The sequence below is a fragment of the Nipponia nippon genome, unplaced genomic scaffold (assembly GCF_047370975.1).
Source record: "Nipponia nippon isolate SJK-2023a ecotype South Korea unplaced genomic scaffold, ASM4737097v1 scaffold_24, whole genome shotgun sequence".
Taxonomy (NCBI): Eukaryota; Metazoa; Chordata; class Aves; order Pelecaniformes; family Threskiornithidae; genus Nipponia; species Nipponia nippon.
Window position 1 is genome coordinate 6,194,992 of NW_028262341.1, and position 27,305 is coordinate 6,222,296.

Consider the following 27,305-nt stretch of genomic DNA (forward strand, 5'->3'; position numbering starts at 1 on the left):
GACAAATTTTATTCAGAGATTAATGTACCATTTTAAAAACCCTAGGCATAAAACTCCCAATCAGAAAATAACAATGTAACAATTTTGAGTGTTGAACAATATTAATACTGCAATAAATTAAGATTTCGGTACATTTTAGCCGTCTTATATCAGTTCAGAGAGTGTAGCACAGCCCTATACTACTACAAATGAGCTGTTTCAGGGACTCCCAAAATATCAAATACGCAAACTTTGCTTCCACAGTCTCTCCCACTAATGCAAAAGAATCAATAATATTGCAGCAGTAAATGGTGATCACTGCCCAATGCTGACACACCATCTTGAGGTGCATGAATGGGTATCACGACAGAACAGGGATGGGAACTGATGTCACGTAATGTGCTGTATACATGAAGATAACCTGGAGTCCCAAAGCACCTCTGCTTGTGCCAAGCTATGGGTAACATCTGGACCTAAATAATGGCCTAAAGAGCTTGCTCACCTCATTCAGGGGCTTTTATGCAGGGGTAACAGTCAGAAAACTTCCCCAAAGCAGACGGCTTCATTAGAGTTAGCCAAATGAGACTGCATATGTAAATCACCATTGAGTTTGTACTAAATCTTTAATGTCTTAATGCCTCCATTTGCTTTTTTCCCCGACTTTGACATCCCTTCAGTGTGAACAGCTATATTTAATTTACAAGTTTTTTTTGGTGCCTTTTTTTTTTCCTCCCCAAAATCAGAAGGCAGGAAGTAGATAGGTGTAACTTAAAGAGGCAGCTGAGATGAGTTGCTGGCAGGGTGAAGTGGTAGGTTTTAGTAATAGCTGGAAGCCGTAAGTGGTTCTAAGCTTTGAAGTCAGTGCAGCTTTGATGTGCTACTCCCATAGTTAATCGCAAGATAGTCTTGAAAGAAAAAGATTTCCAAATACCATCCAAGTGTCGTTGCTTGTGAAATCGTTGTATGATTTTTTTTCCCCCCTGTTGAACTTTAAATCTAGCATTGGGCTGCTCTCACTCCCCCTTGGTTGCTCTTACTCTCTTTTAAAGTGTTTTAATCGGCTAAAAGGATAATTAAACCCTTGCTCGGCTTGGTGAGGGCAAGTAGCTTGCTGTATGTTACTTTGCTTTGCTGAATTGATGTTGAGTGTTATCCTCCCCAGATCCATGGTGCTCAGACACTGGGAGGGACCACAGGGTGGGATGCTGGAGCAGCAAAAGGTGGAGGGTGGAAGCCACAGTGCATCCCTGCCAGTGTACCCGGAGGGGTCCGCTTGCCTTTCCCCCGTGGGAACAGCCACAGCTCTCCTGGGGCAAAGCACCCATGGAGGGGAAGAAAAGAAAACCGTCCCCTCTGCTTTGTCCATTGCTTTGGGATGGGCACCATCAAGGAGATGCTTGGGAAAGAGGCAATGCATTTCAATGCTTCGCTATTGAAATCTACCCACATATGTTGGGATTGATGGAAGAGATGCAAATGCCGAGTCTGAGGGGCAAAAAGCCACCCCAAAACCATCAAGAACAGGAGAGTTTCCTTGGTAGGTATTTGTCTCCCGTACTGAAACACCGTGGAGGAATATCTACTGATTTTTCCCACAGTACAAATTGTCCTTGAGTTGCACACTTAGCCCATAAGAACTTTCACGTTTACTGAAAATATAAACAAAACTATCCTTGGACAGTTAGGTTTAACAAAGCAACTCATAAAAGCCTGATATTTACTACCTTTTGAAAATGGTTGTACAATGCACAATTTATTACAATAGCTAGATTTTAAACGTGAGCCTAATCTGCATGTCAAATGTCATCTACAAACCACATGACAAACCATAGCAAAACAACCTTTTCCAATGAGTCTGAAGCTAGCAGGGCAAGAGCATTAAAGTGCTTTAAACCACAGTCTTTATTCCACTTCAACAAGCTGTTTACCTGGGCACGCTTATATCTGAACAGAAAAAGGAGACGCTGATCACAAAGACCCATGCCTGTCTAAATGGACAGAAATAAAGAAAATGGCATGTGACCGGTAAATTATGGGAGAGCAACACGTCAAGGTTAGAGGTCACTGAAGATTTCAACAAATCTCAGAAGATATGGCAACAGATTAAGTGAGGGGATAGACTGCCCTCCAACTTTAACCTATTAAGACCTTTGAAGTCTTGTGGTGACCTCTATCCTGCTCTTTCATATTAGTTGTTACACTAATTACAGCCTAATAGTGCGCTGGAGCCAGACACTTTTTCTGCAGCCATTCAGAGGAGGAGTATGTGTGAAATGGCCAAATCCTGCCCTGCACATTGTGGGCACCTCACCCCTGTAAGCAGTGTCCTGCGTAGTCTTAGAATCATAGCATCACAGAATTGTTTAGGTTGGAAAAGACCCTTAACATCATCAAGTCCAACTGTTAACCTGGCACTGCCAAGTCCACCACTAAACCATGTCCCTAAGCGCCACATCTACCCATCTTTTAAATACCTCCAGGGATGGGGACTTAACCACTTCCCTGGGCAGCCTGTTCCAGTGCATGATGACCGTTTTGGTGAAGTAATTTTTTGTAATATTCTCATACAGGTATAACCTGCAAGATGTGAATTTCATTCTGTACCTTCAAGAAGCTGGTACAGTCTTTACAGAGGGAAGCCACAAGCTAAATAAGCCAAAGCCCAAACTCAGGTTTGTCTAAGTGGGCTCTGACAACAATGTTGAAACAAATTTAGTTCTAAAAACTGTTCTAATGTGCACTGGCATAATGATAACCAAAGTAAGGATGTAAAGTGCAACCCTCATAAATACTGCATATCCAGCACTGAAATCAAAGAAGTAACTTGCTGTTGCTGCCAATGAACTTGAGTGAGGGAGTGTGGGATTAGATGTGGAGTCTATTTGCATTGATTTTGCATCAATATCCATATTAATGTTAACACAATATTGTATCATATTTGGGGACAGCACTCAGCTCACAGAGTCTCTCTGGCAGATGAAATATCACTTGTAAAACTTCAGTAAATCATTTAGTAGCATTAAACAAAGTCAAACACTAAATCAGAGGAAAAGTTTAGAAAAAGAGACATAGCGTGGAAAAATCATACCAGAATTAACAAAATGTATAACAAAAGAGCCTGTGCGGAAAGAATAACTATTCAAAATCAATTTCTATTTCCACATTTATATGAGGAATGTTTTTTACATGGTTGATAAAAGCTTTGGATGATGACAAATCAATCCACCTGTGACTGCTGGTACCTCTGTTACCAAGATAACATTATTTATCTGTGGGTGCAAACTACAAGCTGTGAATACACTGCTAAAACCTTACAAATAAAAATCTAGCTCCAGTGAAGACCCAAATGAGCAGAAACCAGGACTTCCCTGCATCAACAAGTAGCAGAGCTCTCAGCAAGCAAAATGAGACAATCTGACAGCAAGTGATATAAATGCTCATACTTCTATTTTATCTGGAATTTCTGAACTTTTAATAAAACATAAGCTTTATGATCCACATGCAAAAGAACAGGAAAGATCCTCACTTCTCTACTGAGCCCTGAGTTGCTCTGAAACAAAGACACAAGGATGTGGGGAGATACAGGAACCAAATCAAAACCGAGCAGGAATCAATCTTTTTTAGGTTGGATGAGGAAAGGATAGCCTTCACCTATATGACAGCGCAGTGGTTAGACCACTGACATTAGAAGCAACAACCAGCTTCGGTTCCCATCTCAGTAAAAGGGGTCTCAAGCCAACATCTCAAAGGAAGGTGACCAAATTGCCTGACAACAGCTCAGGGTCTCTCTCGTGCTTTCAGTTCCCTATCCCCTAAGATTGCACCCTTTCCTCTGCACATGCAGGCAGATCCTTATGGGAAGCTGACACTTTCCTGAAGGACAGGAGACATGTGCTTCAAGAATAACGGAGAGAATTATGTCAGACAAAGCATGACACAAATGTTTAATGAAGTTTCATCCAGGGCTATTAAAAGAAGGAAAAAAAACACTCTTAAAAAATTGTCATTAGTTCACACTCAGCATTTGGTTTAAAACAGTGGTCTGCAGGGACAAAAGGACTGATGTGACACCCACCAAAACCACTGGGAAGCTTTAGTGGCAGCTGAATCAGGTCCCCAGCTGCCAAAAGAAATTTGCAAGATTCATAAGCTGTGCTGAATTTGCAAGCTGTACCTAATGTATGAGTCTAAGTTCTGCAATCAGTAGCAGGAAACTGTCAAAATCATAAACATTCAGAGCACTCCTGAAATAAAACAAATTCAACCTTGCAGGTCTGACACGCATTACCATCAGTGTCCAGCATAGTACTGCTTTAGGAAATCATCGACCATCATCTTACATGTGTTTGATTTTATGGGACTTTATGGGAAATTTTTTGTGCTGAAAAGGGAATAGATTTCACTGAATGGACCAAGTTGTACAAGCAGATGTCTAGACCTCTGCCCCCAAATTGCCCAAATAACAAACATTTTAATGTAACTACTCAGAGTAATGACAAGTCCTTGAAGTTCAATTACCCTTGAATTGCAAAGTGACGCTCGCTCCTGGGGCACAAGTGTTTTGAGATTTTGTTTACATTTCCCACACGCGCAGCTGCATCAGAAAACTCCAGTTGCAGCAGCCACAGCACACACACCTTCTGGCAGGGCTGGGATGCTCCCTTTCACACCAAGCACGAGTGTTCAAATACACAGAAGTCCTGCTAGTCCTATACTCAGTTCAGTATACAGTTTGAACTCTGACGTAACAGCACCGATCATCTAGAGGCAAAGAGGGAAACAAAATATGCAATGCAAAGTCAGAGCTAAGGTCTGCCCTCATGCATGCTTGTAAACTGTCTGTGGGACTCAAAGGGATCCTCATGTGAGTATCTAAGAGTCAAAAATTGCCCTTCAGATTTCAAATATATGTGGGTTTTATTTATATGTAATAAAATAATATATATGCATGCTATATTTTATAACACATCATTTCAAATGATATATTAACATAAAAATATCAGATAAAGTGGTAAGAACTTTTATACATACTGTCTCAAAAAGATTAAACTCACTAAAAAAGACAACTCTTGTCCTTAAGAGTAATGATGGGCACTTCACAGTGTTTTTTCAAAAGTACATGAAATTTGCCTTCAAACTGACTACTTCAAACTGACTACTGTGTTCATAGCAGCAATAACGAACATCAGCTAAACCAGTTTATGAACCATGTGGATTCTTTCTCTGTTAAGCTGTTGTAGGTGTGTCTTGTAAAGATACCTAAAATAAAAGGATTAATGTGGGGAGAAATGTCCTATTCGCTTCTTTCACATAAAAATTGGAATATAGTTTTAAAAATATTTCTTATTAAATGTGGCTCACTAACTTAAAATATTTATTGGAATACATAGGTATTCATAATATTGAGATATAGATATTATAAACAATTATCATAGAGTATGGTTTTCATGCCATAATGTAAGAATATTATGTCTCCTTAAATTAGCGTTGTCCTTAACGCTATTTGTGTAAACAATCAGCATCTGAACATTAGTTATAAGCAGTTGTTTGCTTTTGCTTTTAATAAATAGATAACAACCACAATGCATTTAAAACAAGTCACTTAGCTGTCCCTGTACATTAACATGATGAGACTAGTTGCTGACACTGGTTAGCAGAAAATGACAAGTCCTCTCAACAGAAAATTGGGCCTTCCAAATATAGGCATGTTCCTTGGTAGGAGAAAGTTTAAAGTGCAAATATACTGTGAAAGAGGCCTCTAAAAATGGCATCGCGGAGCTCCATGTTTCTCATCTTTTGGTTATCTCACAGGTTGGGAAACTAATCTTCTCGGCTGAAAGCTAGCTGGAGCAGCCAGAAAACTGTTAAATTAGCAGCTTGAGGGCAGGGTGCTAAGAAGGCAAATACGATATAAATTTAACCTCCATGTGTTGCAAATAAATTTAATTTATGTGGCAAAGAAAAAGAAAAGGAATGTTAAAATCAATTCTATGCCACTGCCAGGAGTTTTTCCAATTCTTGTCTCTTGTCCAATCACAGCCACGAGCAGGTATTTGATATAATTGGCATTACTGACAGCTGTTAAAATAATTTGTATGCCTGAAGTATTAAAATGTCTGTTTATTACCTATTTAGAGTGATTCAAGTGAATAAAAGTGGTGAGGATGTGGTGCTCTGTTCTAAAAACACCATTACTTATTCCAACAATACTGCTAAATCTGAGCTTGGGTCTTCTGTGCATGTATGCTAGCATGATAAAAAAGCCCAGGAGGAGATGTTGGTGGGTTTGTGACAAACTACCTTGGCAAACCAGAGAATGGGGTAAGCTTCTCCCTAAGCACATCTCTGCAATGCATGGAGAGCTGCATCACACTGGAAGGCATCAGTTCAGGAGACGGATGCTGGTGGTCATAAACATTAAAAGTTTCTAAAAACTATGAACGATGATTTTCGAACACAAAAAGGTATAATGCTTTCCATGACTTTACCATTTCGGGCAGTGTTGTGACGGATAAAGATGAATGAGGTCAGTGAATCTGAACTGATGACATTGGGTGGGGTTGAACAGATAAAAGCCTCAGCCAGCAACACACAAGCTCGGGGCTTCAAAAAGGCTATTTCCTTCAAGGTAGGAAAAAGATTAGCAAATTTAATAAAAATGAGATATTTAAACATAAACAAATGAATGGTATTTTTTAAAAGTTTGTTGGATGACAAAAAAACCTAAGACAGAGAGTTAGTCCTCCTGGTTCAGCAAAAAAGTGAAATCAGCCAAGGAATACAGAAAAAGGTGGAAATAGCTTGTTATCAGCATAAAAAGATGGTAAGGAAAGCTAAAGTTATCCAAAGAAAAACAATCTATGGCTGGCAAACTTAGCACAATGAAGAACTTTATTTTATATACAAGCAACAAATGCAATCCATAGCAAACATATGTCAATTTTCAGATGGAGATGGTGAAACTGTAAATAACAATGCAGAAGAAAGTATGAAATTGGTCAATATATGTTTCTGTTCTCTATTTGGAAAAAAAATGGTGAAGTGTTCGATGAAGTACATTCTTTCTCGCTACTCATCAATATCTGCTCAGGGATAAATATTTCTAAATCGGCAGGCTTGCAGAGTTTGTATTCAAGAGTCATAAACCAGCTAACTGGCTACTGATGTTCATTTTAAATAAAACTTAAAATAGCAGAGAAGTTACAGAAGATGGGAAAAATCCTAATCCAACTTGCAGAAAAGCCATTTGCACAGTTAGCCTGCAATAAATCTAAGAAAAACAATGGAAAAATGGATACATAGGTCCACAAATTCCTGCCCTAGGTACTGTGGACACAAAGAATAAGTTCTCATTTTTTTTAATTGCAACTTTTTACAAGTCTGCTTTCCTCTGTTGCTCTTGTTCCCCGGAAATCCACTCTTTTTTATGGAAAACAATCCCAATTCATTCATATTCCAATTTTATGGAAAACAATCCCAATTCATTCAAATTTTCATAGCAAGTAATCTGCTGTAGAATTATAATCATTCTGAGTGCTTACTGCTCTGTCCAACTGGCTGATGTGTTTTTGGGGGTAACTGTTGCTGTTCCTGAAGTTGTATGCATGCACCAAGGATGATATGGGTAAATAAATCTGGAAGTCTGGAAGAGACTGCCCAGTGAGGATGTATCATCACACAACATAAAGGAAAGAACCAATGAGATAGATTTCCAATGAAACTTCCGGAAAAAAGACCCTCTATACTGTCATTACACTGGAGCCACTTACCTGCTACAGTTGGCTGGCTGTGACTGCTGCTTTGCTAGCTGTTTGTTTCCAGGCACCATGTATAGCACCTGAGTTACTCCCCCTTGTCTTTCAAAAGAGGCATTAAAAAGTCTTCCATTTATCAGGAAGATACATTCCTCATTTTTTCTTCTATGCTGTAAACTATTATCACAAAACTTGGTGAAACTTTATTACAACTGAAACTTCAAATTAGGCAGAAATCGATCAATGTTTCATAAATTCATGAGGGGACAAATGGCACAACTGTAAAATTCTTGTTTACTCCTGAAAACAGGTTAAAAATCAGCATTATCCAATATTTCTAAGAACTTGCAGACTAAGTAATCTGCAAATGTAGTTGTCATGGAGAAACCACTATTGAAAGAGATGTTACTGACGGAGTGTCCTAAAGCTATTGAACAACACAGGAAGTAAGTATAAATTCACTGGTGGTAAAGCTTGTGTAAACGTGAAGATGGGCAGAATCATTATTAACAAGAAGGATGGCAGCCTTTTTTTTGTGTGTTCATCTGTTTGTTTGGCTGTTTGTTTTTTTTTTTTTTAAAAAAAAGCTACCTGCAACATTTCATAATGCTACTTTAGAACCAAGACGAAGAGCAGCAGCCCTAGAAAGGGTATTAGGACATGCTGGACAAGCTCCTCCTAAACTGATGGTGATAGAATTATGATGATAAAAGGGTCACATATGACTGTTGGCTGATGAAATGGGAGCAAATCAGGTAGTGAAGATTTGAAGTCTGTGCATTGCATTAGTGAGATGTATACAGTCTGAAAGACTGGAGAGGCCACAGAAAAATGTATAAAAGCATTTGAAACCTGGAGAAATTAACTTGCAGTGAGACTTAAAGAACTCAATTTATTCTGTTTCTCAAAAGAAAATTGAGTGTTGACTTGATTCCAGTATCTAATTCACACAGAGAAAAAGCAAATGTACTAAACAGCTCTTTAACTTAGTAGAAAAAGGCACAGCAAGAACTAATGGCTGGAACCTGAAACCAGACAAAGCCAAACCAGAAATGAACCACACCTCTTAATAGTTTGACAAATTACAAAGGGAAGGAAGCAATGGATTCCCTATCTCTTGAATCCTTCCAGTCAAGGCTGAATGACTTTCTGCAAGACATACTTTAGCCAAATGCAAGTTATAAATTTCAACATAACAACATTTGGTCAAAAGTTAAAGATCTACACATAAAAGTGGAGAATAAGTGATCTAAATGTCTTTCCTGGCCTAAACTATATACATTTATGAAAAAAAGATCAAAAGTTTTCAACTGAAAGTGAACCTTTTGAAAAATTCTACCAGATCCAAATCCAAATTTGGATTCTAACAGAAAATGCAAGCTGAATTGTAAATGATCTTTTGGATATTATGTCAAGGCAAATAAAAATATTGCTATTGAATTTTGGATTACATCTCTAAGGGAGTACCTCCTTATAGGTGCTGAGCTCTAGCAGAAATATAGCTTTTACCATTACACTGATGTACCAAATCCCATCTCTATAGATGTTCTGGCTTCATAGAGCTACTGAGGATGAAACACAGAAAATATTTTTAAAAACTACTAACAGTAATGTGGATGCAACTAGGAATACAAAGACTAACGTTCAAGCTCAATCCCACGAAGTACTTAATGAAAACTTACTGAGACCATATAAAGGGTTTCACTATTGCTGTACTGGAGCCTGTAGATATTTCAGAGGAGATGAAATGAGAGACGAGTATGGCCTTCTTTTCCACTCTATGGAAGACACACTTTAACCAGGCTTTAGCCCACTAATTAAACAGTAAGGAGCAAGGTGCACTGTCTCATGTAGCATTGCCTAAGTGCACTGAGAGGCTGGGAGGGCCTTGGGTGTAAAAAGGTGGTGATGAGCCACCGTGGAACGAAAGCTTTTGCTGCCATCACAAAAAGCAGCACGAGGTGCAAAAATACCCATTTCTTCTAGGGTGTATCCTAACATGCTCAGGAGGAAAAGTCAATTTGAGACCCACTCTCACAGAATCATAGACTCGTAGAATCATAGAATCATTTAGGTTGCAAAAAGACCCTTAAGATCATCTAGTCCAACTGTAAACCTAGCCCTGCCAAGTCCACCACTAAACCATGTCCCTAAGCACCACATCTACACAGCTTTTAAATACCTCCAGGGATGGGGACTCAACCACTTCCCTGGGCAGCCTCTTCCAGTGCTTGACAGCCTTTTTGGTGGAGAAATTTTTCCTAATATCCAATCTAAACCTCCTCTGGTGCAACTTGAGGCCATTTCCTCTCATCCTATCACTTGTTACTTGGGAAAAGAGACTGACACCCACCTCGTCACAGCCTTACAGTAATAAGGTCTTCCCTGAGCCTCCTTTTCTCCAGACTAAACAACCTCAGTTCCCTCAGCTGCTCCTCGTAAGACTTGTGCTCTAGACCCTTCATTCTCACTTCCTTTTGAAGGATTTTCATGAGGTTAGAAGATAAAGCATCACTTGTTCTAGTTTTTCCCCTTCAACAGACAAAACTAGTGCGGATTGAACTAATACTAGATTGGCTTTTTAGCAATAGCTTAATTATACTTAACATAGTCTCTTTAAAGTGTCAGTCTAAACTGTCACTTGGATATCTGCAGTAAAGTTACATCTGCCTATTCAAAACGTGAATGTATTCATTATTTGTTGTACTGCTGTTGTGGCTGTAAGGAATCACAGCACACGCATTTCAACAACACAACCATGCAGAGGACTAGCTAAGCATCACCTGTTCTGGCTGGCATCTGCATGGGTCAAGAGGAAGCACAACCACCAAACAAAAAGTCCCTGAATACAACAGTTTGCAATCACACATTAGAGTAAGACTTCAGCCGACATGTAGACAGATACACAAAGAACTAACGAGATAGCATTAAGTAGCATTGGAAGCAGTGGTCATGGCAGTCTAGCCATTGTCAAACACTTTGTAGGAAATATCTGGCTGTAATAATTTACATTCTTCATTATTACCGCAATCAAAGACAGCCTCGGGACTCTGAGGCAAGGTTACATCACTCTAACTAGCTCACTGTACTCTAAAAAAATGCAATGATAAATAGATATGTTTGAGTACAAGAATAATTTTTGATTAAATAGTTTCTCTAATATCAGTACTGCCTAAAATATATGTAACTATTCTGTAGAACAGTATACAAATATGCGTGTTTTGTCCTAAAAAATAACAGTACTGGTGGTATACTGAACACCTAGCTGGTCATATAAGAAGTTATAAAAATACACTGTAAAATTGAAATTCTTATAAAATTGAACTCTCTGACCACAGGAACAGCTGGCAATTTATGTCAACACTTTCAAATTCACATTTTCATATTTACTTTTGAGGATCTGGCATTCTGGAACAGAATCTGCAATACTGTTCAACAGGTCTTTATAGATTTTGTCCTTTCCAAAGCACTGTAAAGCTAAGCTACTCAAAACACAACATAGGAGCTCACATCCAACTAGGTATTACACATGAAATGAAAATCTGCCTGCAACACCTGAGGCTGAGCAGAAGACTTTGAAGAGTTGGGAGTAGAGAAAAAGCTACTTACTTCCATGCTAAGAAGACATTAGTTAACGTTGGACTTAGTGCAGCAGCTGCCAGAGCTGTGGCTAACACAGGCTGATGCTTCAAAGTTTCTATAATAATTTCCAGTTCCTGACGGACAATGTACAGCAGCAGAAATGGAAGTGCAGGAACCAACATTTGCAGCATATGAGGATGCTGACATAAGGCTACGAAGCAACCTTCACACTGCAGATTCCCACATTTCTCCATTTGTGCTATTATTGTTGCAAATACCTTAAAACCAATTAATATGCAGCTAAACAGAAGAGCCTGCCACCTTGACAAAACACTGCGGCGTTTAATCTTTTCTCATAAGTGAAAAGCTTTTATTGACATAACTACATGCACATGAACACATAAAATGCAAAGAGGTTTACAGTAAACACTGATTACTGTAGTATTAATCTTCATGAATGACTAGTGAATGCAGAAATAACCTTTTTAGCAAAAATGGGTAAATTGCCTAATCTGCCTTATTGTAAAAAGTGCATGGTTTTGTACTTATTTCTTACATTTCTGACATTATTGGACACATACTCCAGTCACAAAATACTAATGTCAGAAAACAGCCCAGAATAGTCATCCCCAAATCGATTAAAGAGTGAAAAATGAGAAGCATTGGTAAACTGAGCTAAAAGCCGCTAAGGGGATGACCCAGGTATTGTCTCAGTGCATAATAGAGTTTATGGTTGTTTCTGCCTTGTTTGTTATGAGCAAGATACATAAATGTGTAAGAGTGGCTATTTAATGTGGTGCAAATAAAGCTGACAAAAAAAAAACCAGAGAGAAGTAAGTTGGTCCGTCCCTATGGCTGTCACAAGCCGCACTCATGCAATTACCTCTGCGCGCAGACTCTGCAGTGTTGCGGAGCCCATTTAACCTCACTGGAGATCCTCCTGTTTGAACCCCAGGATCTGCTCAGCATGGGGTGCATCTGCAGCTAGACAAGGCTTTTCTAAGGAAATACACAACTGAACTCTAAAACAGCAGGCAGAAGTCACCTGTTAGGCAAAGCCAACAAAAACTACCACCCCCGTAATCTAATGGGTAATTCGTGGTTTCCCTGGTATCAACACAAGCTTTGCAACAAGGGCTTTATCTGACGAGTCGGTGCAAGCATGTGCGGGGGCCAGGCTGTATGCCTGCTCTTCCAGGGAAAGGCTTGCTGTGCAAGTGATACGCTTGCTTTCTTGGATCAGTGCTTTTAAGCAGATCTAACAGTCCAGAATAACTTTACTTAAATTTACTGTAGCCCCATAGAAGGATTATTGATGCTATTCTATTACTTAGCACAAAGCAGCAGTCTCGAGGGGACTGTTTAGTACCATATCCTTTTCTTGATATTAAATCAAGCTATGCCAAGGACTCAAAACCAGCAGGTAACAAGCTTTTCCCTGTTTTTCAGTAAGCTCTGCAGAATCTCATCTTTCATTTGTTTTGAACTGCAAGTCTCTTATGTGCATACAGAAAAATCTCTAAAAAAACCCTCAAGCCTTAAAGTACATAGTGTGTGTTTAACACATGCAAACACTTTTGGCTGTGTTTTTACCGAAAGGCTCAATGGATGACAACCCTGCTCCTTGTCGGGACAAACTCCATCAGAAACAACCACCAGCCCCGCTTCCCCTCTCCCAGTTAAAAGGATTTGAAAAGGCAAAGCAGGAAAACAACCACTTTCTGAACCTCTGTGTAATGTGAAGGACCTCCTTTTGGTGGTGACACACACACAAAACTGTCTTACCTGAGTTTGGACAACCACCAGTGTCTCCACTCCATACTCACTCATGTACACACTCAAACCCTACATAACCATCCAGCACAGCACACGATTATGGCATGACGCTGTGGGGTCTTTTGGTTAGGGCAAGTATACCAATAAAAACTCCATAACCTTATGTGAAAAGTAATTACCATGACCATGGTTTCTTTATTGACATGCAATGGAGCTTATGGAAGACTGGACATAGTCTTGGACAACTGGCTCCAGATGGCCCAGCTGGAGCATGAGTTGGACCAGATGACCTTCAGAGGTCCCTTCACACCTCAACCATTCTGTGAAGCCATTTTTCCCTATCTATTTATCTGTAAAAAACCCAAACACCTGCAGTAGCCTGTTAGAAATAATATTAATGATCTTTTCTAAATTCAAAGTACAAAAAAACCCAGTTGTGCTTGGCTTGCCTAAATGAAATGAAATGTTTTATATACCATACAGAGTCAAGCTTGGTGTCTGGCACCAGGAAATACTATCTGAGGACTCACTCAGGATACTGTTCAGAGCACCACCAGCACCACCAGCATGGGTGATACCTGTCCCCCAAAATTAAGTTTGTTTTTCTTCCACCAGCGTGAGATCACTTTATTCAGCTACATGAATTAATTCTTGCACTTTTTTCCTTATTACAGAGACATATATTCAAGTCTAGGCTCTTCCATGAATAGAACATTTCTTGATTACTGTCAATGTTTCATTCCATTGTGTCATCTTGTTTGTCTTTTGACGTTATAATTTCCTTATTTTACAATGTTTTAACTACATTGGCTGCAACTGTTAAAAGAATAACTAGTGATTTTGGGGGTCAACTAGAAAGGCTTTAAAAGGATTTGATTAGGCAATTCATTTTACTAATGTTACAATAACTTCTTTTTATTTGATTATGTAAATAAGTGTTGGTGCATATCCACTTTGGCAAAATACTGCAAAGTTTAATCTTCTAAATAAAAAGCTTTCACTGGCAGAAACACTTGAGCTAAGGAATGTATCTTATCCAAACTCTAAGGTGCCCCCCATGAGGCACTCCAAAATATTCGTATTCGGGAAAACAAAGGCCAAGTTTACCTGGCAAAATTTACCACAATGCCTTTCCTAGGGTAAGGTTCAGGCCGCTGTCCTGAAATTAAAGTAATTTAATTCCTGAGCAGCAACAGAGATGGACACAGATCCATGGATCTGCTTTCTCCCATCCTCACGTTCAGCTATCTGCACCCAGCAGCTGCTCCAGTAGGATGGCTTCCCAAAGAGTTTGTGAACTCCCTGCTCCAGAACTAGGAGAAATGTTGTAAGGTCTCAGAGACATGAAGTGAACACAACTATGGTTAGCAGTAACATGATACAACCTGTCATTAAAACGTCTATCCCATTGTCTGTATCAAATCACAAGTTGACCTCCAGTCTCCCAAACAGTAAGACTTCCACCCTGACTCCATTTTATGAGATGGTCTTTAATATACAGACTGCTTTTAAAGTCTTCATCTTTCTCCACCCCACATTTGCTTATGTCTTAGGTAGAGAGGAAATGGATCCATCTCCTCTGAGACAGAAGAGAGGTCTTCTGATTTGACTCCATTAGGAAGGTGGATTAAGACTGAGACAGAAGGTGACCTCAGGTCTAACAGAGGTCCTTAATGAGGGCTGAAAGTAAAGAGGGTAGGAGATTTTTTAACATAGACTGAAGACTGGAGACCAACAGAGGGCTCCTCCAGGCCAATGAGGTGACAGCGCCACAGCTGACGACCTTACCTGTGCAATGCTGCAAAGCTGGACACCAGAGAGTGCTGTCAGCCAGAGAAGGAGCAGAGGGGAATGATGCTGGACAGCCCTGCCTGGTAAAAAATAAATGACAGAGGGAGAGTAGTGGACTCTCCTGTAATGAGGAAGAATTCCTTGTTCTTGTTGGAATAACATGGGAAGGGTAACAAGATGGATAGTGTTGGACAGATAGCCTCAAAAGGAGCTCCAGGCCTAATGGAAGATGTTTGAGCAGGGAGATATCTCTCTCAACACAGCATGGGAGGCTTTTTAGGATTACATATACCACACAGGACAATGGCGTTAAACTGGAAATTTTAGAGGACAATCTCTTCGGTGTGATGATAACCTGTCACAGGAGGAAGTTAAACTATGACACTAGCATGCAACCAAATCCTTGAGACGTGGAGGAAAGATCACAAAGGTGGGACCTTTGCAGTACCCCACCTCTTGCCATAAGGACAGAGAACGGATTTATTATGGCTTGCTTTTTCTGTATTGTTCTCAAGCCCACAGCGTTTAATTATTAAAGTGTATCCATTCCTTTTTGTAACTGAGTAAAACATGAATGAATTACGGCAAACATTTTAATTACTTAATAATGCTCCAATCAAAAGCTTGAACAACTCTATCTGGAAATACAAGTTGTTTTCCCAGTTTGATGTCCTTTCATTTCTCTTTACTGATTTTTAAGGGAAACGCAAGCAAAAGACTGTGACATAATCTGAAGTAGGCACTGCTCACAAACAAACTGGGGTTGCCTGTAAATCCTAGTATGCTGAATGGCTGAATACCAGTCCCTTTTTGGAAAAGCTGGCTCATGAGATGTGACAGAGAGGCAGTTATTCCTGAACTTAGTTCTCAGTGCAAACACAGATAAAAGATGGGGTTGCAAGCAGAAAAGAGAAGGCTTATTTTAAACAATCTCCTCTCGTTGCTCAGATTGCTCTCACTGTCATTGAAATACCAAGAGCAATGCTGCCAGTATTTGAGTGTGGGCTCTTTCAGTACTGCAATTCTCAGGAAACGCGTGAAATAAAATCTCTCACATTAAATACTAATGCTCCTACATCTAGTAGCATTTCACAAATTTATTACAGATTACCCTAATGCAGGCTTATGTCATTGCTCATATAAACACACTGTAGGAATTATTCACTTGTTGCTCTGTAAATGTCTTACAGTTGTCCATATAAGACATGAATACAAGAAATATCAACAAAAACATATGAGCAAATTGATAGTTCAGCAGTAGTCACATAAAGCTATACTATTTTAAACTGTCCTTATATTACAAAAAAACAAGCTGGAAATAGTTAGCTTCCATTTAAATCGTCCAAAATCTGTGACAAAAACTTCTAAAACATCAGTAATCTTAATCTAGTGGCATTGTATGTATGCATGAAATACAAACAGCCAACTTGTACTTTTACAACTTTTACTGGCTGAAATCCTACCCCATTTAAATTAATTCTGCCAAAGACTTCAGTGTAGCTGGGAGTTCATTAGGTGGAGTATAGACATTATGCCCACTATGATCCATCCTCAGTAAAAAGGTAAAATTAAGCCTTATTCACATCCGTATTAAAGCATCAGTCTGTTTTTTAAATAACACTTAGGATTTCTTTTATAGAATACCTTTTACATTATTTACATAGGATGAATACAAAGAAAGAGAAGAGAGGCTCAGATGAAGGATTTTCAGTATTGGCAAGTGTACTGTAAATACTGACTGTTTGTTACCCAAGCCGCTATTTACCTGACTAAAATGACCTCTATAGCATGCACTCTTACACAACAGCAACACAGATGTCAGAGATTGAAAGTTAATTCTGTTTTACAGAATTCCACTACCAAACAATATTTTTAAACAGCAGTACTCTCCCCTAAAGGAGCAAAAAGTTGGTAAACGAATGTTGAATCTATGAAAATGTTAGTAATATTTCATTTCCCTAAGCACTAAAGAGCAATGTCAATGCTATTGCACTGTGTCTGTACAGAGCTGATGATCTGCATGGTTAGATCCCAACCCAGAGAAGAAATGTGATTACAGGTCTCTGGTTGTTGTGAGCTATCAAAGAAAGTACCGCTAAATTTTCCAAGTCTTGAAAATATCCTGCAGTAAACCAAATTTCATCTGCAAGGTTAGGTCTCATTAACAACCTCACAAATCCAGACAGATATGAATCTCTAACTTGTCAAACGAACAACTGCGTCTCACAGAGCAAGGTCAAACACTCTTCCAGCTTTTAAATTAATATTGTATAGGCTGTGTCTTCCTTTGAACCTGATTTTATATTCTACAGAAATACGCTACCTATGGCTTTTAGGAAATCTGATAATCAAACATGAAAGTTCAGTAACAGCTTTATGTATTTTAGATTACTTTCCTACAGAGATTTGAGATTTTCCTGTTACATTGACAACCACGTCTACTTTCTGGAATTATTACACATTAACAAAAGTCTCTGTGTATTATTTCATGTGCTCCTTATGATTTATGACTCATGATTCATTAATGAAAGCTTGTAGCTGAATATTTCCAAAACAACAGAAATCTCACATCAACTTTCTTGGACACTGTAAATAATTTCCTACATAAACTAGACTTTTGTTGATCAGAATTCAGGAAAGTGTCTTATATCATTTAGCTGTACCTTTCATTAACGTACTTCTTTAAAACCTTCAGTTTTCATCATTGCTATTATTTTTCTTAAGCTTCTATCCATAATGTCACCAATTACTTAAAGCCAAAGAGAAAAGAAGATGATTAGAAAAATATAAGCTACAAGTAGGCAAGAGAACATAAATCCCACACAAAGCAGAAAAAAAAATTACAGTGGGCTGTATAAAATAGCACCAGCCATATGCTTTCAATCACATCTTGCCACAGAAGGGTTAAAATGCATTCAGAACCAAATGCATTTTTAAATAACCAAGCTGCTCCTGGGCACAAACATGTATACTGGCTGGCTGCAAACAAACCAACCTACCTGCAGAGACACGGGGACAATCCGGCAGCATGGACTCCACTGAAGTGTCCAGGGGCTCAGAGCTGGACACCCAGTTGCAGCAGTTCTGTAAGAGCAGGCAGGCAATTTTTGGGTAAGCCAAAAACTCAGCGCAAAAATAAATACAGACTTTGTAAGTAAGGACAATGATCACATCAAAATACTCAAGCTAATTTACATAGCAGTCCCAACAGGGACCGGAAGGTAAACTACACTAGCTTATTCACACTAACTGGCGATGAAATATTGTAGTTTCATTCTAAATAAGTAAAAAGACTAAGACCATAATTCAGGAGATTTGTAATGTGCTTAAATAGCATGTCTTTAAGTGCTACTTTGAGTGCCAGTGGACTAAAGTAGGTGCTTGGACCAACCGGTGCCTGAATTACTCACTGCACATTTTAAGCGTTTCCTTTCTGTAGTTATTAAGTAAGTGTTGATATAAACACTGAGCCTGCTTGCTTGCCAACATTAAGAAATCAGAATTTTTCAGGGTGTTTTGATGGAGTACACTGTGGAAAGCATGGTTGTGAAATCACAAAACAACAGATTATAACTGAATGAAAGCCATCAAGATAGCAGATTAATATTCAAATAATTGGAAATATAGCTGAGATGAACTGGGTATGAACATTTAAAAATGCAAATACTAGTCTTTGGGGAATTCCATTCAGGAAGCATTTACATTTACCTTTCATTCCTGAACCTCTGAGTAGGACGAATTTACCATGAATTTTTAAAATTATTTGTTCCAAATGCTATCTATTCATACAAGTCTATGAATTAAATAATAATAATTATTTTTAATTAATATTTTATTATTTTTAATTAATTAATCATTCTTAGTATTAAATAATATGCTTTTAATAAAATATGCTGAAACCACACCAAATCTACTGAATTGAAGATTTAATTATAAAGCAACTACATTTTTAATAGGATTGCCTGCTGAACTAGGAGATCTACATGGCTTCCTTTATTACAAATCTGAGTTTTTCCTTTCTGAAAACCTGATTAACTTCATTAAGGGGGGAAAAAAAAAAGCACAACTTTTTGGAAAGACCCAATGAATTATCAGACAGATTTCTAAAAAATCATCCCATCAATCATGATCGTAAAAATGGATGATTGCTATTCTAGTAAACAAGCATGTATTGTGTATTTGTAGATGCTTGCTGCCCTAGTTGTGCACCATGGAGTCCGTCCTCACTGTGGAAAGATCCTTGACTGGTAGATCAAGTGTCTTATTGTATTTCCTTAATTCATTCTGTCTGGAAGAAGATGTCAGCTGTGTTGCAGTGAGGAGAGAATTTCAAAGGCTTCAGTCCCCACCAATAAAGGGCGAGGAATGGCTTTTGAATAGATTTGTCAAGGCAACCCTACTGTTCTGGGACCAGGGAGAGCAGGAACAACATAAAGGAAGGGTTGCTGTATGAGATTAGAAAGTGAAGTTCACAAAGCATGGCAGATTTTTGTAAGAAACAGTAGATCAATGAAACTATTGAACTCGATGGAAAAAAAAAAAGAAAACAAACACACTACCCAGTAATGTAACTTTTTTAGCAAAAAATGGTTAAAATGGAAGTATTTCACAAAGGCTTTAAGGTTTAAAGTAGTAAAGCATTATACATTTTATAATTTGCATGTATAATTTTAATTAACAGCTGAATGTGAAATTGCAAGTGTAAGATGGTAGAAATTATAAAAGAAGCAGAATTTTTATTAAGTATTACATTCATTTGAAATAAGTAAAATTAATATTAACTACTGATAGAACACTACATCAGAGAACTGGAGATAATACAGAAGATTAGCACACAATTAACCAGCTTTTATATACAATGTGACACTTGCCTGTAAGAAATAAGTATTCTCGAAAGCAGTGTCAAGATATGTAAATGGATGATTTGTTTTATCATTCATCACAGCTCCTAATAAATTCAAAAATCATGACTTCTATAGGTACTAAAAATAGGCCACCAATGATACAGGAGAGAGAGCTCCAATGAAGAATTACTTTTTTAACAATTCATTCTTTCAATGACAGCAATTAGCCCTACAGACAGGCAGCGATTAGGTGTATATTTTAATTATTATTCATTTTACCAGTAGCCTTAAACCTGATTAAAGTAAGAGATATCCAGGTGATATGCTAGTCTTAATACCACTCAGCCACACTTCACATATGTAAAATTCTTCTTTCTTATAGGAGATTTTCAATGCTAATGTAAGTTATGACACTCCATCCACTTTTTAGGCCATTAATCATTTAACTTATTCTTTAAGATCTACCTTCTGCAAATGAAATTAAAGGTAATGCACTTGTCTTATTCAGACTAAATGCTTAAAGAAAAATGGAGTTGTCAGATTCAAATTACAGGATTTAAAATTTCAGTTTTACTACATAACATATATTTTAAGGTTTTGATTTCCCATAAAGAAAATGGAGATTTTTCTGACAGAGCCTGTAGGGGTTACCATTCTTTATATTTTTAACATTTAAGTCAGAGCTGTCAGACTGCATCCCAGGTGATTCTCTATTCCCACCAGTCACGGCCTATAAAACTGTAAGGTTAAGTTGGGAATAGGCAGCCTATACACAAAGTTTCACGAAATCCACGGGAAAAAGTCAAGTCTAACAAAAAGTTCAGGATACAACTAGTTTAAATTTGCCATATGCACCTATTGTTTTAGGGTTCTGCAACAGGAATGTAGAAAACTTGGACATGAGCCTGATCTGGTGAGCAAGAAACTCATAAACAGAAGTTTAGTTGGTCTCACTTTAAAAAATATGATTTTAAAAATCTCAGCAACCCCATACTTAAGTATCAAAAGAATAATGAATGCATGGCATCATCCTTCATCCAAGGGTGGAACTTGGTGCTTGCTGGCCATGAATCAACACCAGATCATCTTGGACCAACTAACTGTTGGTAGGTGTACAGTAGCAAATACTCCGACTTTTCATCAGGAAACCTTAGAGCACTTCAGAAGTAACTGCATCTCATAAAACTGCTGAGAGAAAGGATTTTTTGCCAGTTGTTCAAATCATCAAATTGAGTCACGAAGAGCTTAAAGGGGCTTTTCCATCATTGCCAGATCAAGCCAGGAGCGCTGGGTGCCCCCAGGACTTTGCTGCAGATCGGCAGTGTGTGGGCTGCCTTGGTATATGTGCCTATATTGCTGTGCAGCAGGAAGAAACACTGGACTTGGTTCTTATTATTTTGACTGCTGTCTTTGAAGTTCAGAAATGGCTTTAATCTCAGTTATTTTAGGGGCTGGTATGGGCACACAATTTCCACGGTCCTGTAATGTGCTGTCTTTCATACCCTAAAGAAATGGAAGAGGTCAGCAGACAAAGGCATGTTTATAGAGCCATATACAGACATATATACTGCAACTCTTAAAAAAAACCTGGCCTCACCTCTCGCATCCACTCTCGAATAGTTTTCCCAACTTCTTGATGCCACACATTGTGAACAGAGTCTGTTAACGCCACAGCAGTTACCTTATTCTTTACTTCTGCCTCTCGTTGAATCATCTGTTAAAAAATATTGGCTTTAAGTTCTTTCTTTCTATTGAATAGAGTCTGCTTAGTCACAGATAATGATCTTAAATTAAAAAAGAAAGAGCAATACAAGTTCAATACTTGACTTCACTTGTTTTAAAGTTTATACAAACCCTAACAGCTCCAGAAACACAGAAAGACCTAATATTTTTGATAAAAGAAATAATACTAACTTTTAACTGACTGAACTATTCAGTCCTATTATTTTCCATGTGGCTTGACAATTCTAGGATTAAAGGTATCATAGTGAAAAAATGGAAGATTCCCTGAGGACACCTTTTACAAGCTTCTCCAAGTTCCTATTTCTGTGCTTCAGGGAAGCTGGTACCCGTGGTTCACTGTAAGCTACTCACAACTATCATCTACTAATTTTCAGTAGATTGCTGTAGTTTTTCTGATGTACAATCTTACTTTGACTTGTATGGTTTTTTTTCTTTTTCTATCCAATTTAGCTACCTTGCACTCCCACCATGGTCCCAAAATTCTTTGTGGTCTCTCTTATACATATGCTTACCCAGCTAATGCTGGAGCCTCTCAAGATTTTCAGGATATTAAAGAGCCTCTGTTGTTGCAAATGACAGTATGACTAAATAATATTAGTTCTAAAACCAATTAAATGATTGCTGCAAATAACACAAGCGAACTGACAAAGATGCTGTGGAATTCAGCGCTGCTCTGCAAGATAAAAGGGACTGGGAAAGAAAAGTTTGATATCAAAGAGAGACAAAAAGGTTTTAATCTCCTGACACGACTGACCCTAATTTGTAACACTGGATCAAAGAAAGTATAATGAATTATACTTATAAAACCAGCATTTCACAACTAGTGTCTTCATCACTGCGTATGCTGCACTGAAGTTAAATGTTTTTTTCAGCTTCCTTTTGTATAAATGGCAACATATACAACATTTCTAAAACCAGGCACTCTTTGTTCATGCTCTAGTAACTGTGTATCAGCATACAGGACTGCACCTCCGAAAACACTGCTTTAAAAGAGACTTTTACAATGGGGATGTGAATTATATTTTGCATCAGAAACTTCAAAATAAACACCTCGATCCGGATTTTTGATGCATAAGTAGCATTTATCCATACCTTATACAAACTATCTCCTTGTTTCTTCAAAATACCACACATGTAAATGCTTTTGACCACTTACTCCCAATTCTCCATAACCGCAGCATGATATTCTGAATTATGTCTTGCCTTTTTTTTTTTTTTTGTTTACATTATGTATATTTTAAAATCAGGGTAATTGAATTAATATTCTAAGGGAAAAACATTCACCACTATTTGTCAGGTAATGCCAATGCAGAGCACCCCGTTCCAGATAAAATCAGGTGCCTACCTTCCCCAGTAATGTCTTGCGTAATGTCAGTATTATATGAATCAGGAATTCAGCTGAGCTTAGGACATCTTGGGCAAGATGAAGAAACTCTTAAGAGTAATCTTTCTTCATGTGAAGCCTTTCCATACATACCATTTTTTTCATCATTTACCTTCCTGTGGGGCACATTTAATATCTAGAATTTTTGGAGGATGGGACCTAACAAGTATGTGCATGGGGGACAAAAGCACACATTTAGGACAAAAATAGCATCTATTGTAAGACAGTGAGCTTCTTTCAGCTGTAAAATGATACTGACATTTTCAGCCAAACATCTGATACTGAGCACTGAATTTCACTGTAAATATAAAGATGGCAAAACTCCCTCCATTATGAAACTGTAAGTAAGAACAGTGAATCTTTCAGGACGATCTTCAGGCCATTGCAGGAACCACCAGTGATTCTGCTAAACTGGGGCTGAAACCCTGGAGCTCCAGAGCAAGGTGGAGCCTCAAAACAAAGGTTTTTATTGATGCTATAATCCCCCTCCCCAAACCTGTATGGACATCTCAAGCACCAACAAATGCTTCATCTCTCAAAGGGCTGAGTCACTCAGACCTTCGACCAGCCTGGTTCAGCAGAACTTGGACTCATTATGAATATCTCATCTGCAATATTCTATTCTATTCTATTCTATTCTATTCTATTCTATTCTATTCTATTCTATTCTATTCTATTCTATTCTATTCTATCCTATCCTATCCTATCCTATCCTATCCTATTCTATTCTGTTCTGTTCTATTCTACTCTATTCTATTCTATTCTATTCTATTCTATTCTATTCTATTCTATTCTATTCTATTCTATTCTATTCTTATTCCATTCCATTCCATTCCATTCCATTCCGTTCCGTTCCGTTCCGTTCTGTTCCGTTCTGTTCTGTTCTATTCTATTCTATTCTAAACAGGTTCTTTACAATTACACCAGGACCCAAATGTGGTTGAGATCTGCCAAACATCTGAAGATATTGGTTTTTAGACTGCAGCTTTAATGTCCCCTTTATCAGGCAGAGCTATGTGCATGAGATGATCACTGAAGAGATGACCCTTTGATTGCAGGGTAAAGCCATGGTGCTTTTGGGAGGGCTGTGGCTAGTCCTTTCTCTTACCAGCCATCACAACAATCCAACTGCTTTACCTTTACATAAGATGTAAGGTAGCATCACCCTCCTTCTCTGAACAGGACAGCAGCTGCAGAAAGACCTTCTGCTGAAGGGCTGCAGGTCCTGCTAGGTTGCAGGAGCTTGTGTTTTCAGGCTTCTCCTAAACCCATCACCACATGCAGTATGCTTAGGGGACCAGACCATCCGTTCCACATAAGAGCCATAAGAGTGGCTCAGAAATGCTACCAGAAAAAAAGTTCTCTGAAAGTGATGGCATCTAAAAACAAGATCTGTAAGCCACACGCACCCAACTTGCACTGTCTGCTATATATTGAATAAGTTTTAGAAACACGCCATACATGCTAATATTCCTGTACTAGTGCTGTGCATTCCAGCACACATTTGACTGCACCATCTTGCAGAAAACACTGTGATTTAAACGGGCAAAGGAGCAAAAATGTCATTGTCCTCGAAGCGCACGTACCTACCAATTACTCGGAGTTATTACATGCTGGGGGAAGCTTAAAATTGTCACGAGCTCATTGTGCTCCAGCATGACTTCCTCCATGAAGTGCTGGCCTTCTGAAGCACCGCTAATGACCAGCAAGGGGAAAAAATATGCTCTGCTTTGGAAAAGCAGTCGTTTCTCAAGCTATTGTGTCCCACATTTCTGTTTCAAAAGCTGGCCACCCAGTTCATCTAAGAACATCACCTTTTTCTTCAGATCACCAGGAAATACAGATGTTCAGTTCCCTTCTCCCTTTCTAGACTTAGCTCAGGTTTGTTATTCTCAATTGCCCTACACACGTGGAAGAACTGGCAGCCATCGATCACCATCTCTTCCTACTCTTTCTTCACATGGTACATGCAGTCTTTGCTTTTCTGGTCATCTATGATATGGGGAATAATATGCAATACCTGACATGCTGCTGGTGCGTGCTGCTCAGCTTTGTGGATGCCTGCAGAATGGAATTCTCTTCACAAAGATCAGCAAAGAGACTGAGGCTGACAATGTGGGTTTTTTTGATAACTCAGTCACAGTGCTGGGGTCAGCACAAGGGCTCCTGGATGCAGTAGCAAAGAGGGATCGAAGGGATTAACTGAGCTTCAGTTACAGATTTCTCTATGTTCAGTCCAGAAGAAATAAGTTTTGGTAGGCATCTATGCCCTTATAAGTCAGCTTGGAAAGAAAATAGACAAAACCAATACATCAAGTGGAGAAAGGATCAAGGGTATAATCTTCACTTAAACAAGAAGTGTAATGTGTCCATCTTTAAGTGATACAGAAATGTCACAACAGAGCATGTCAAACCCAGGTCACTTAGCTTCTACCATAACAGCTTAAGTTCTCTGCTATAACAGGACATTAACTGATAATAATAACCAAGGGGAACAGATCCAGGTGATGCTCAAGCAGCAGACCCTCTTATCAGGGATGATAATTTATCCTGCAAAAAGATACAAGAAACCTATGTGCTTTTGGCCACAGAAGCTTCAATACTCAGTAAATGCTTCAGATTTAATGGACTGATAGTTCACAGTTAAAGTATATTTATCTTTTCTAAGAAAAGTTTTGAATTCACATAAATGTAAAAATTAAGTTAGCAGAACAAAATTGTTAGAGTAAAATATATTAACATTCCACACAAATGTAGCACCCAGCTGCCATTCAAATTTGATACAACTACATAGTTGTAACAAATTCCAAGGGAAGGATGCTACGGGATGCATGATTTACGCTTGCCAGGACTAGTTTTATGCTGTGCAGCCAGTACAATCTTTTAAAGTGGACATGCTAAAACTGAAGATATTTAATAGACCACAGACTATTTACAATACTACAAATGACTTTTTTTTCAGTATAATGGTGCTTTTTACTGAAGCAACAACTGCAAGCAAAGACCTAAGGATTTTGTCTAAAGTTCATTTTATGCCTTATACTCTTTGTACATCAGTAAATTCCATAGACAGGAAGTTTTCACAGCCTAGGAATTACTTAATTTCTTGCTCAATGCTCATTTTCAAATCTTAAATTATTCTTAGCTGAATAGATTTTGCAGGAAGCCATCTCTCTGTGCACCCCTTCGCTGGATGGTTTACAGCTCTGCTCACTCTCTCCTTACATTCCTTCTTCCAATAATTCATTTATAGTCAGAAGTAGGTAAACTGGCACTTCTCTGGTAGGTAAGCCAGTTCTCGTTTATTACTGCATCACTCAGTACACCACTCTGGGTCGTCTAAACTTTCCCAAACACCTTTTCTATTCAGGCATTTCCATTTTACCTTTGTCTTTGTGTTCCTTCTTTGTAGTCATAGTAAAGTTTAGGTTTGCAATTTATTAAGCATATATCATCACTACTTTATATTTGATTCCTTTAGAACGGGAAGTTGTAGACCAGTGTTCACTGCAACAAGTTAGAACGCATTCAGGCATCTTTTTGAAAGTTGTCTCTATCCCAGTGGTTGAAAATTTGTTCCTTAACTTTGCAAGGGAAAACGTCAATTACGTATTCACACAAGTATTCAACTCTATCACTTACATAAGCAAGAACTTGAAATCCCCTAAAAATGCATTCCTGAAATTCATACATATTAATTACCCATTTATGGGTCAACTTAATAAGTGTTCTACTGCTAAACTGTCTGTAGGGTCAGATGGCAATCCTCTGTAAGTTTATATTAGACAATTATCATAGCTTTATAATGACAAAAGGTTGATACCTTTATTATCTGTAGTGTATGCATATAAAACATAGCCTCTTATACACATAGTATATATGCAATATATTTAGTGTATATATATTTAGAATAGATAATAAAATACATCTTTGGTATATATTTTATAGCATAGCACTCTTGTCAAATGAAAGCATCATTATGCTAAGAGGTGACTCAAAGGTCTGATTCTGCAAACACGAAAATCCATGAATATCCCAGTTAGACTTTAGGTAAATGACCTGTGGGAGTAACTCTTTGCAGCATTGCTTCTATACTCTTTATATCCATTCTAACAAATTTAAAATGGATAAAACCCCCAAATCCTGAGAAAGGTAAAAGGAAGTTAAAACATGCTTCTTTTCTCAGCTGAGACAGACTCCTCTTCACCATGAAGCATATAATTCTCTTTGTTTGTAGCATGAGTTTGTCAATCTGGGATTCCCAAGACCTTTCACTGCTTCCTGGATAGAATTCCTGAATTTCTGAAGTACTCTCAGAATTTTCACATCTTAAAACAGAATCAGATCCTCAAGTCTTCATAAAACATTATTCATTAGGGATTAGAATCACAAAACAACTACACTTGAACAGCACATAGCAAAAATAATAAATAATCCAAAGTTAAACTAGTT

The 27,305-nt window shown here is 38.2% G+C and overlaps 1 protein-coding gene across 8 annotated transcripts in view; it reads right to left on the reverse strand.

Annotated features, from left to right (window-relative positions):
• Window positions 1-27,305, reverse strand: part of ARB2A (ARB2 cotranscriptional regulator A) — a 265,848-nt gene that overhangs the window by 52,875 nt on the left and 185,668 nt on the right. For 5 of the 8 annotated variants that reach the window (XM_087761453.1, XM_087761450.1, XM_087761455.1 and 2 more), the window contains 2 exons: window positions 21,324-21,440; window positions 17,882-17,966 (listed from right to left, as the gene is read on the reverse strand). In XM_087761453.1, coding sequence (XP_087617579.1) covers window positions 17,882-17,966; window positions 21,324-21,440 — 202 coding nt within the window. Of the gene's footprint in view, window positions 1-14,879; window positions 14,963-17,541; window positions 17,632-17,881; window positions 17,967-19,594; window positions 21,230-21,323; window positions 21,441-27,305 lie in introns of those variants that run through there. The other 3 variants (XM_087761451.1, XM_087761452.1, XM_087761456.1) reach the window with 3 other exon arrangements.